Source organism: Nerophis lumbriciformis, linkage group LG23 (genome assembly GCF_033978685.3).
Source record: "Nerophis lumbriciformis linkage group LG23, RoL_Nlum_v2.1, whole genome shotgun sequence".
Classification (NCBI taxonomy): Eukaryota; Metazoa; Chordata; class Actinopteri; order Syngnathiformes; family Syngnathidae; genus Nerophis; species Nerophis lumbriciformis.
In genome coordinates, this window is record NC_084570.2 from 30,360,352 (window position 1) to 30,373,706 (window position 13,355).

The following is a 13,355-nucleotide window of genomic DNA, read 5'->3' on the forward strand; positions in this document are numbered from 1 at the left end:
AAACCGTTGGCCAACCAAAAAGTAACCACAGAACACTATCGGTATAGCGTTCTGTGGTTACTTTTTGGTTGGCCAAGCGGACGTGACGACAGGCTGTCCCCACTCAGATCCGCACGGACCGGGAGGGGGCGTGCCTTAAGTCCGGCTGGAAATCGGGAGAAATTTGGAGAATGGTTGTCCCAGGGAGAGGCACTGAAATTCGGGAGGGTTGGCAAGTATGAGATATTCTCACTTCTTTTCTTTTGTCGAGCACAAAGAAAAGAACATTTTAGTTAAATGTAAGTTGTGTCTTGGATCAAAGATCCCGTCTCCTGCCCAAAACAACAATTCAAATCTGCCTGGTTAGGCTCTGTGTATGTCACGTGTGCCTTCCTTAGGTGAAGCCAGGTTTACAGCTACAGTTGTTGATTGATTGAAACTTTTATTAGTAGATTCCGTACAATTGACCACTAAATGGTAACACCCAAATAAGTTTTTTAACTTGTTTAAGTCGGGGTCCACTTAAATTGATTCATGATACAGATATATACTATCAAATATATACTAACATCATAATACAGTCATCACACAAGATAATCATCAGGGTATATACATTGAATTATTTACATTATTTACAATCCGGGGTGTGGGATATGGAGGGGGGTGGGAGGGGGTTAGGTTTGGTTGGTATCAACACTTCAGTCATCAACAATTGCATCATCAGAGAAATGGACATTGAAACAGTGTAGGACTGACTTGGTAGGATATGTATAGCAAGTAGTGGACACAGAGATAGAGATCAGAAAGTATAAGAAAAATGTCTACATTTGATTATTTACAATCCGAAGAGGTATTATGTGGAAGGGAGGGTGTTAGTTTAGGGTTGTAGTTGCCTGGAGGTGTTCTTTTAGTGCGGTTTTGAAGGAGGATAGAGATGCCCTTTCTTTTACACGTGTTGGGAGTGCATTCCATATTGAAGTGGCATAGAAAGAGAATGAGTTAAGACCTTTGTTAGTTCGGAATCTGGGTTTAACGTGGTTAGTGTTAGTGTTATTATGCTGTTTGTTACTTATGTATGTTATGTTGCAGCTATTTAAAATAGTTTGGTCAATTTGTTCTGGCCTGAAATAAATTGGCCCTTTGAAACATATCTTTGTCTTTGTGTGTTGTATGTAGAGCACATTGCTTAGCAGAGTTCAGTGATGCAAATGTATGTCAAGTTGATCAACAGATTGTATTATTCTCCAGTGCAATAACAGTACTGAAATGAAGGCTAAAAGGGCATTAATGGGAGCTTTAAAAAAAAAAAAGTAGAAGAAGTAACTAAATAGTTACTTTTCACAGTAACGCATTACTTTTTGGTGTAAATAACTGAGTTAGTAACTGAGTTACTTTTGAAATAAAGTAACTAGTAACTGTAACTAGTTACTGGTTTTCAGTAACTAACCCAACACTGTCCAACACCAACATTATTGTTTTTGCACTTTTTGGCTTCATATGAAATAATTGTTTTAAATAGATTCAATCTTGCACGTGGAAAGTTTAAGTGTGGGCTTTAGTTGATATAACAATTCTACGGCAGGGGTGCAGGAAGCGAGCCTCAGCCAGTGCGTCTTTTGCAGCCGTTTTATGATCGCTCAGCACAAAAAATACTTTACACACATACAGTTGTTGACAAAAGACACTGTACATTATATACCTCAGCTAACTAAACTATGGAAATGTATAATATAGTTCATATAGCAATACAGTCTCACTGCACAGCAGGCCAGCAGTTAGCCGAGTCATTGCGCAATCCATGTTGCGGCACTGAGTGACGTGCCTCAACTGGCTGCTGTTCACCGCACCGTCTCTTCTCAGTATTTGAACGGCAAATGTGAAAATTCAGCGATTTTGAAAAAAAATTATCTAAAACTGGTGAAGTTAAATGGAAAATAACGTTATAATATAATCACTGGATACCTATAACAATTTAATTTTTTTTTTTTCTTTTTACATTTTTTTTCTTTCCATGATGGCAGGTGAGGCCTCGCCTCACCTGCCTCTAGTGACTGCACGTCACTGATATATATATACAGGTAAAAGCCAGTAAATTAGAATATTTTGAAAAACTTGATTTATTTCAGTAATTGCATTCAAAAGGTGTAACTTGTACATTATATTTATTCATTGCACACAGACTGATGCATTCAAATGTTTATTTCATTTAATTTTGATGATTTGAAGTGGCAACAAATGAAAATCCAAAATTCTGTGTGTCACAAAATTAGAATATTACTTAAGGCTAATACAAAAAAGGGATTTTTAGAAATGTTGGCCAACTGAAAAGTATGAAAATGAAAAATATGAGCATGTACAATACTCAATACTTGGTTGGAGCTCCTTTTGCCTCAATTACTGCGTTAATGCGGCGTGGCATGGAGTCGATGAGTTTCTGGCACTGCTCAGGTGTTATGAGAGCCCAGGTTGCTCTGATAGTGGCCTTCAACTCTTCTGCGTTTTTGGGTCTGGCATTCTGCATCTTCCTTTTCACAATACCCCACAGATTTTCTATGGGGCTAAGGTCAGGGGAGTTGGCGGGCCAATTTAGAACAGAAATACCATGGTCCGTAAACCAGGCACGGGTAGATTTTGCGCTGTGTGCAGGCGCCAAGTCCTGTTGGAACTTGAAATCTCCATCTCCATAGAGCAGGTCAGCAGCAGGAAGCATGAAGTGCTCTAAAACTTGCTGGTAGACGGCTGCGTTGACCCTGGATCTCAGGAAACAGAGTGGACCGACACCAGCAGATGACATGGCACCCCAAACCATCACCCAACCATGCAAATTTTGCATTTCCTTTGGAAATCGAGGTCCCAGAGTCTGGAGGAAGACAGGAGAGGCACAGGATCCACGTTGCCTGAAGTCTAGTGTAAAGTTTCCACCATCAGTGATGGTTTGGGGTGCCATGTCATCTGCTGGTGTCGGTCCACTCTGTTTCCTGAGATCCAGGGTCAACGCAGCCGTCTACCAGCAAGTTTTAGAGCACTTCATGCTTCCTGCTGCTGACCTGCTCTATGGAGATGGAGATTTCAAGTTCCAACAGGACTTGGCGCCTGCACACAGCGCAAAATCTACCCGTGCCTGGTTTACGGACCATGGTATTTCTGTTCTAAATTGGCCCGCCAACTCCCCTGACCTTAGCCCCATAGAAAATCTGTGGGGTATTGTGAAAAGGAAGATGCAGAATGCCAGACCCAAAAACACAGAAGAGTTGAAGGCCACTATCAGAGCAACCTGGGCTCTCATAACACCTGAGCAGTGCCAGAAACTCATCGACTCCATGCCACGCCGCATTAACGCAGTAATTGAGGCAAAAGAAGCTCCAACCAAGTATTGAGTATTGTAAATGCTTATATTTTTCATTTTCATACTTTTCAGTTGGCCAACATTTCTAAAAATCCCTTTTTTGTATTAGTCTTAAGTAATATTCTAATTTTGTGACACACGGAATTTTGGATTTTCATTTGTTGCCACTTCAAATCATCAAAATTAAATGAAATAAACATTTGAATGCATCAGTCTGTGTGCAATGAATAAATATAATGTACAAGTTACACCTTTTGAATGCAATTACTGAAATAAATCAAGTTTTTCAAAATATTCTAATTTACTGGCTTTTACCTGTATATGGTATGTAGAAATAATTTTTCTTCTAAAAATTGGTGGGTGCGGCTTAAGTACCCGCCTTCCGCCCGATTGTAGCTGAGATAGGCTCCAGAGCCCCCCGCGACCCCGAAGGGAATAAGCGGTAGAAAATGGATGGATGGACGGCTTAAGTACCTATGCGCTCCATAGCCCAAAAAGTACAGTAATTATGCGTCCATAAAAAGCAGCATAAGAAGCATAAGATAGTGTTTTACCTTGGAGTCTGCGAATATGGCCCAAGGAGGGAGTATGTGATCTTTGAGGGGTCCAAGGTCGCAGGTTGACAACCCGGAGAAAACGCACTCTTCATGGCGCTTAAAGGGGAAACGCAAGGTTGCGTGAGCACTTTGTCATTCTTTCTTCAAAAAATGCTGACGCGTCGTTCTCACTATTTCATGACACCACGCACAACGCCGTCCGGTTAAAGTTGTAATCTTCTTTTGGCAAACTTGACACTTGGAGGCGCTGCGGTCGGTTCGGACCCAGTCGTGGCACGGTACCTGAGAATGAAAGAAAAGTACAACAGGGGTCAAGCTGAAGGAAAGGTCAGCGTACCCGGAGGTGTGAATCAGTAAACAATTCATGCCTTCATCGGATTAAAACCTGAATTGTTTTGAGGGCCACATTTCCTGAAACCTTCCTTGACTGGTATTCTTATTTAGTATGCCAATGAAATGATTTGTCATAGAGTAGGGGAGGGATTCATATGGCCCCTTTCCTGGAAGAGGAGGGGTTAATCAATTTGCAATGCAGTCTGCTGAAAATAATGGAAAGCGCCAATCCACATTGCAACTGGTGCTGTGGTCAAAGTTAGAATTGCCACGAAACACTACACAGTGTTCCCTCGCTACAACACGGTTCACTTTAAACTGATTTTTTTTGTGTGTGTAATTTTTTACAGTGTTGTATGCTTTTTTTTTTTTTTTTTTTACAGTGTATGAATGTGCATTGTGTTCCGCGTCCTGACTCGCGAAGGGACTGTAGACCATTGTCAATCAATGTTCTTCATGCCATGTGTCCTGTACAGCAGTGGTCCCCAACCTTTTTTTTAAAAAATGTATTTTTTTATTTTTTTTGTCATTAAAAAATACAATCATGCGTGCTTACGGACTGTATCCCTGCAGACTGTATTGATCTATATTGATATATAATTTAGGAACCAGAAATATTAATACCAGAAAGAAAAAACCCTTTTGTGCGAATGAGTGTGAATGAGTGTGTCAAGACTTGGTCCTGGGTGTTTGCTTTTCCGGGATGCAACGGAAAGTTGGCACGGGCGAGACGGGAATGAAGGTACATGATTTATGTATTAACTATAAATACAAAAAAAGGATCAAACAAAAAGCACGCACAGTGGCGGTGAATAAACTATGAACAATTAAACAAAACTTGCAAACTATGGCTTGAATAAAGAAAACTTACTTGGCATGGACAAAAAAGGAGCAGCGTGAACGATGGACATGAAAAAATGGACAGAGCATAAATGTGGTGAGGTCGTCAGAAAGACAAACTGAAAAACACTGAACTTAAATACTACAGACATGATTAACGAAAACAGGTGCGTGACTCAAGACGTGAAACAGGTGCGTGACGTGACAGGTGAAAACTAATGGGTTGCTATGGTGACAATCAAGAGTGCACAATGAGTCCAAAGGTGGAACAGGTGAAACTAATGGGGTAATCATGGAAACAAGACAAGGGAGTGAAAAGACAGAAACTAAAGAGTCCTATAACTAAACAAAACATGACTTAAAACAAAACATGATTACACAGACATGACAGAGTCCCTCCCTTAAGGACAGATACCAGATGTCCATAAAAAAATTAACAAGAGTCATGGGAGGGCGGGAGGGGGACATGGCGGTGGGTCGCCAGACCACGTGTCCCCGTATCCACCGGGGCAGAGTTAGGTGGCGGCGGCGAGTGGAACGCCGCTGCAGCAGGCGAGGCAGGCGCCCAGGGAATGGCCACATTCGTGGCCGACTGGGAGGTGGGCGCACTTGGCGTGGCGGGCGACCAGGTAGCGGCCATATCCGTGGCCGACGAGGAGGCAGGCGTGTCGTCATCGTGGCAGGCGTGGCTTGGCGTGGTGAGTCAGGCGGCGAAGCTCGACGTGGGGCGTCAGGCGGCGAAGCTCGGCGTGGCGCGTCTTGGTCTTGGCCTAGGCGTGGGTCTTGGTCTTGGTCTAGGCGTGGGTCTTGGTCTTGGTCTAGGCGTGGGTCTTGGTCTTGGTCTAGACGTGGGTCTTGGCATGGCGGGTCTTGGCATGGCGGGTCTTGGTCTTGGCATGGCGGGTCTTGGTCTTGGCATGGCGGGTCTTGGTCTAGGTCTTGGCTTGGGTCTTGGCGTCGTGGAGCTGCGACTGGCGGCACTTGGCGTCGTTGAGCTGCGACTGGCGGCACTTGGCGTCGTTGAGCTGCGACTGGTGGCACTTGGCGTCGTTGAGCTGCGACGGGCGGCACTTGGCGTAGTTGAGCTGCGACTGGCGGCACTTGGCGTCGTTGAGCTGCGACTGGCGGCACTTGGCGTCGTTGAGCTGCGACTGGCGGCACTTGGCGTCTTAGAGCTGCGACTGGCGGCACTTGGCGTCTTGGAGCTGCGACTGGCGGCACTTGGCGTCTTGGAGCTGCGACTGGCGGCACTTGGCGTGGAGGGTCTTGGTCTTGGACTTGGCGTGGAGGGTCTTGGTCTTGGACTTGGCGTGGAGGGTCTTGGTCTTTGACTTGGCGTGGAGGGTCTTGGTCTTGGTCTTGGCGTGGAGGGTCTTGGTCTTGGCGTGGAGGGTCTTGGTCTTGGACTTGGCGTGGAGGGTCTTGGTCTTGGTGTGGAGGGTCTTGGTCTTGGCGTGGAGGACCTGGTGCTAGCCTTGGTGCGGCGACAGGTGCTAGCCGTGGAGCAGCTACAGGTGCTAGCCGTAAAGCTGCGACAGGTGCTAGCCGTGGTGCTGCGACAGGTGCTAGCCGTGGAGCTAGCCTTGGAGCAGCTAGCCGTGGTACTAGCCTTGGAGCAGCTAGCCGTGGTTCTAGCCGTGGTGCTGCTACTGGTGCAGGTGGAGGTGGCTTAGCTGGGGGTTGCGGCTTGGTATGGCCAAAGACCGGTGGTGGTGGCCGTGCTGGAGGCTGTGGCTTGGCAGGTCGGAAGATTTGTGGTGGCGGCCGTGCTGGAGGCTGTGGCTTGGCATGGTCATGCTGAGCCACCCCACCTGAACAATTTCCAGCCCTAGCCCCCGCTCAAGGGGCGGATACCAGACGCGCTCCCTGCGGTCTGGAACTCTCTGTAGGGGTGGGCGGAGGAGGGTAGAAACTTCCCCATTAAATTGTCCAAATTGTCTTTTTTGTACCTGGGATTGAGTGGGTGAAAAAAAATTGTTTTGTGTCTTGGGTGTGGCTTGAGTCCTGGGGAGCGGGGAATCAAAAGAAAAATAATTCAGAAAAAAAAAATCCTGGTTTTTGACGTCATCAGGGCGAAGCCGGGCTGGCTGTTGCTTGCTTCCGCCCGGAGGGGGAGGGGCATGTGGGAGCGGCGTGTCCTGCAGGCTCGCGGAAGTTCTTCCTGACGTCCTTCGTCTTTGGCGGCGCTTCCGTGGCTGAGGTGACGCTGTGTCGTCCTGGGACCAAATGAAGTCTCTGTACTCCACGGAGGAGTAGCGCAGCGTTTCCTCCTCCATCGCGCACAGGACCGCCCAAGAAGCCTCATCCACATTGTCCAACTCGGCCAACTGATTTACGGAAAAGCGGGTCTGCTGACGACCTACTGTCATTACTTGATCCTGGGTGTTTGCTTTTCCGGGATGCAACGGAAAGTTGGCACGGGCGAGACGGGAATGAAGGTACATGATTTATGTATTAACTATAAATACAAAAAAAGGATCAAACAAAAAGCGCGCACAGTGGCGGAGAATAAACTATGAACAATTAAACAAAACTTGCAAACTATGGCTTGAATAAAGAAAACTTACTTGGCATGGACAAAAAAGGAGCAGCGTGAACGATGGACATGAAAAAATGGACAGAGCATAAATGTGGTGAGGTCGTCAGAAAGACAAACTGAAAAACACTGAACTTAAATACTACAGACATGATTAACGAAAACAGGTGCGTGACTCAAGACGTGAAACAGTTGCGTGACGTGACAGGTGAAAACTAATGGGTTGCTATGGTGACAATCAAGAGTGCACAATGAGTCCAAACGTGGAACAGGTGAAACTAATGGGGTAATCATGGAAACAAGACAAGGGAGTGAAAAGACAGAAACTAAAGAGTCCTATAACTAAACAAAACATGACTTAAAACAAAACATGATTACACAGACATGACAGAGTGTAAATGGGGGAGGGAAGTTTTTTGGGTTGGTGCACTAATTGTAAGTGTATCTTGTGTTTTTTATGTTGATTTAATTAAAAAAAAATATATATATATATATATTTTATTTATTTTTTTTTTTTTTTCTTGTGCGCCCCGGTACCAATCGATCCACGGACCGGTACCGGGCCGTGGCCCGGTGGTAGGGGACCACTGCTGTACAGTGCAGAATGCATACTGTGGTGGGGGATATAATCCTGAACAAGTTTTTAATATGGATGAGACAGGCTTATTTTGGAAACGAATGCCCTCTCGCACCTTTACAATGCAGGACGAAGCCAAAAGCGCAGGATTTAAGGCCCAAAAAGATTGTGTGACTCTGGTTATGTGTGGAAATGCTGCGGGCTTTATGATAAAACCCGGGCTTATTTATAGGTAAAAAAAAAAACCTAGACCCTAAAAAACAGGTTTTGATCTTTAGTTTCATTCTTTAATACGGTAGTGTACTCTACTTATTTTTTTAAATCCACGAAGGTTTGAACTTTGAGAGTGTTTAAACGAGAGAAATGTGAGAAAATGTTAATGCCTGTCTGAGAAAAGTTTTTAAAGTGTGTGGTTAGAGGTTTTACAGCCTTAAAACATATATAAGAAAAGAAAAAACATATACTGTACAGTACTCTAAACGGAAAAAACATATACTGTACAGTACTGTAAACAAAAAAAACAAAATAAAAAAACATCCTGTAAATGAAAAAACAGTGTAAACCAAGGGTGTCGAACTTGTTTTCATGGGAGTGCCACATCGCAGAGGGCCGCTTGTACCAGTGAATGTAAGAATATAAAAGTATAATCGCCTCATTATATTATTGCCTATGCACTTGGTTATTTGATTTTTGTACTTACAAATTGATGGATAACTTGCTTTGAAGTCGTAAGTCAAGGTGACAAGCAGATATTTAAGTATTTATTGTTATTTTTACAAACTGTCATACAGTATACATATAAAGTATGTTTTTTACAAGTATCATTATCACTGGAGGACAAGGAATAGCTAAACATGCTTCACTACACACCGTAGGAGGATGCAACAGCTCATCGGCGTCACAATGTAAACAAACGCCACGGGTGGATCTACACCTAACATCCACTGTAATGATACCAAGTACAGGAGCGTATCTAGTTGATACTACTATGATTACATCGATATTTTTTGGCATCACAAAATCTTCTTTCGTTTTTAAAAAATTCATATTAAGTTTATAAACTCGGAAAATATGTCCCTAGACACATGAGGACTTTGAATATGACCAATGTATGATCCTGTAACTACTTGGTATCGGATTGATACCCACATTTGTGGTATCATCCAGAACTAATATAAAGTATCAAACAACAGACGAATAAGTGATTATTACATTTTAACAGAAGTGTACATGTAACATGTTAAAAGAGAAAGTAAGCAGATATTAACATTAAATGTACAAGTAGATTAATAATCAATTTTTACAGTTTGTCTTTAATAATGTTGACAAAATAATAGGTAGATAAAAGACACAATATGTTACTGCATACGTCAGCAGACTAATTAGGAGTCTTTGTTTGTTTACTTACTACTAAAAGACAAGTTGTCTAGTATGTTCACTATTTTATTTAAGGACTGAATTGCAATAAGAAACATATATTTAATGTACCCTAACATTTTTTGTTATAATAAAGCCAATAATGCAATTTTTTGTGGTACCTTTTATTTAGAAAAGTACCGAAAAGTATCAAAATACATTTTGGTACCGGTACCAAAATATTGTTATCGGGACAACACTAGTATATAATAATTAGGGGTGCTAAAAAATGTTTATTTTTTAATCACATTCGAATACCGATTTTTTTAGTAATTTTCAAAAATCTATTTTTTTTAAATTTTTTTGGCGAATTAAAAAAAAAAAATGTTAGGCCATCTTCATGCTTTGTTGGTGCACGTATGTGTCATCCGTCAGCAACCAAAAGGAGTTTTTGTAACCTGTAAGCTGTTTTGTTAAGGTGTTGTTATTACACCAAATAATACATTGCAAAAATCAGTTTGAATCGAGAATCGTTTTGAATCGAGTATCGATTATGAATCAAATCCTCACCCCAAGAATCGGAATCGAATGGGGAGGTGCCCAAAGATTCACACCAAACACAATTGAATATTTGTATATACATCAAAGTTTAAAACATATGAAATTTCCTGTATTACATACATTGTTTTCTGTCAAAATGGAAACAATGAAAACATTTAGTAAGAAAGATGAAGTATCCACATTATTCCCAGGCTTATAAATGAAATGACGTGTCGGCCCCCCGGCCTTGAGTTTGACACGTGTGGTGTAAACAAAAAATATACATAATGAACGAAAACACATTAAAAAAAACGGGGGGGGAAATCTACTTCTACTACACGGAACGTAACCCCAGCTTTAAATGAGGCACCACTGTACTGCTATCTGGCGGCTAAAGTGGACAACGCACCCCCCCTAATTTGTCACGTTTCATGTGTCGGGTAAATTGCGACGAATCCCTTTCCTACTGTACCTTAAAACGTTTTTTCACCAAATAAGTGCGATGTCACATATGTTGTAAATACAAATGTGTTCAATGTGGCTGATCTTCTGTTAAAGTACCAACTTTTTGTCCTAAATTGTGGCATTTCATAGATTACGCCTGCCGCAGTCCACACCTGTGGGAAAAAACATACTTGGTAGGTGAGTCGGTGTCAAAGTTGGTGGTCTTCTCACCCTAAATTTATGTGCGGCGCTGACAAACGTTGGAGCGCAGGGTTCACGACTCTTGTTGGCACACTGACTGTGGACAGTATACTTGCAGCCTGAGGGCAGAAAAAAATGAGAAAAAAATATTACTAAAATAGTCTTTTTTGTACAGTATTTGTACGTTAAAATAAAGAAAATGGGATTTGCAATATTAACTATGAACAATAAAACACTGAATATTAACAACATAGGAACGTCGCGCCTCTTTTACGTCTCAGACCAGCTCCTCCATAACATCTTTGACAAACAAGTAAAGCAAAACAAAAAATGCAAAGTGTAATAAATACCTACAATATGATATATTATCACTTTTATGCAGAAATTTGTTGTAAAAATTTGCTTCCACATCTGTTTATTACCTCCCTGCTTGGCACTCCGCATCAAGGGTTGGAATTGGGGGTTAAATCACCAAAAATGATTGCCGGGCGCGGCCACTGCTGCTGCTCACTGCTCCCCTCACCTCCCAGGGGTTGATCAAGGGTGATGGGTCAAATGCAGAGAATAATTTCGCCATACCTCGTGTGTGTGTGACAATCATTGGTACTTTAACTTTTTAACTTTCTGACACACGTGTTCCGGGCTGACCGCTCTAAAAACAAACCCTTCCCACTTTGGTTTGTTCCTTGTCTAAGCTGCTGTGACGAGAATAACTCCTATAACACTCAAAAGCGCAGATTACAACCATTGAAATACTTTCTATAGTTCAAGACTTACGGTCATTTAAAAACAGCACTCCACATCATAATGGCGGCAACAATTTTGATGTTAAAGGTCTAAAAAATTTACGTAGAACGTCCAGTGGGCCGGATTGAAAATCTTAATGGGTCGCGTGTGGCCCGCGGGCCGTATTTTGCCCAGGTATGTCCTAAATGATTGGTCAAAAGCCCAGTGACAACAGGACGCCATGTTTGCTACCAACCTAAAACTGAGTCGGTCATATTCTTCTGAGTTGGCAAACCGCATGCAAAAACGTGAAGAATCTTCTGATTACTTGGCACTTGGTGAGCAAACTGGCCCCCCTTGGATTCAGTACCCCCCTATGCAACTGGCTGCTTGACTTCCTCACAGACAGACCCCAATCTGTGAGAGTGGGCAACAACACCTCCAGTGCCATCTCCCTGAGCACCGGCTCCCCCCAGGGCTGCGTCCTGAGTCCGCTGCTATTGATGACCCATGACTGCTGCACCAGGTCCACTACTAACCACATTGTAAAGTATGCGGGCGACACAGCAGTAGTGGGCCTCATCCATGACAACAATGACATGGACTACAGGGAGGAGGTGAAACATCTGGTTGACTGGTGCAGAACCAACAACCTGGTCCTCAATGTCGACAAGACCAAGGAGATCATCGTCGACTTCAGGAGGCACCAGTCCAGCCACACTCCACTCTTCGCCAACGGCACAGCGGTGGAGATGGTAAGCAGCACCAAGTTCCTGGGAGTGCAGATAACTGACAATATAACCTGGTCCCTACACACCGGAGCTCTTGTAAAAAGAGCTCAGCAGCGCATGCATTTTTTGCGTCGGATGAAAAGAGCACAGCCCCCATTATCATCACATTCTACAGAGGCACTATAGAGAGCCTGCTGACCAACTGCATCTCTGTCTGGACTGGAGCCTGCAGTGCCTCAGACTGGAAGTCTCTGCGGAGAGTGGTGAGGACGGCGGAAAAGATAATCAGGATCTCCTCTTCCTCCTATCCAGGAAATCGCAAAAAGCCGCTGCCTGACCAGGGCTCAGAAAATCTGCAGAGACTCCACACACCCCCACCAAGGACTGTTTTCTGTAACAGCTTCTTCCCTCAGGCCATCAGACTCTTGAACGCATCTAAATAATTCCCTCAATTCCCCCCCAAAAAACGGATTAACTCGCTGGAATATAAAGACAATATAACATACATCCATAAACGTGGATGCATATGCAAAAGTGCATTATACACTATATTGCCAAAAGTATTTGGCCACCTGCCTTTACTCACATATGAACTTGAAGTGCCATCCCATGGAATTTTCCAAAACGTTTTGGTATCCTGGAGCATTCAAAGTTCCTTTCACTGGAACTAAGGGGCCAAGCCCAACTCCTGAAAAACAACTCCACACCATAATTCCTCTTCCACCAAATATCACACTCGGCACAATGCAGTCCGAAAGGTAGCGTTCTCCTGGCAACCTCCAAACCCAGACTGGCCCATCAGATTGCCAGATGGAAAAGCGTGACTCATCAGTCCAGAGAAGGCGCCTCCACTGCTCTAGAGTCCAGTGGCGACGTGCTTTACACCACTGCATCCCACGCTTTGCATTGGACTTGGTGATGTATGGCTTAGATCAGGCCTGGGCAATTATTTTGACTCGGGGGCCACATTTAGAGAAAAAAATGTGTCTGGGGGGCCGGTATATCTATTTTTAGGAACACTAATACAAAACCTCACAATAATGTCTGAGTGAATGCCATACTTGCCAACCCTCCCGGATTTTCCGTGAGACTCCCGAAATTCAGCGCCTCTCCCGAAAACCTCCCGGGACAAATTTTCTCCCGAAAATCTCCCGAAATTCAGGCGAAGCTGGAGGCCACGCCCCCTCCA

At 43.6% G+C, this 13,355-nt stretch overlaps 1 protein-coding gene across 2 annotated transcripts in view; it reads right to left on the reverse strand.

Moving 5' to 3' along the window:
- Positions 1–13,355, reverse strand: part of dgkab (diacylglycerol kinase, alpha b) — a 90,605-nt gene that overhangs the window by 20,152 nt on the left and 57,098 nt on the right. For both annotated transcript variants that reach the window (XM_061984785.2, XM_061984784.2), the window contains 3 exons: positions 10,740–10,828; positions 4,054–4,164; positions 3,880–3,978 (listed from right to left, as the gene is read on the reverse strand). In XM_061984785.2, the coding sequence (XP_061840769.1) occupies positions 3,880–3,978; positions 4,054–4,164; positions 10,740–10,828 (299 nt within the window). The remainder of the gene's footprint in view (positions 1–3,879; positions 3,979–4,053; positions 4,165–10,739; positions 10,829–13,355) is intronic.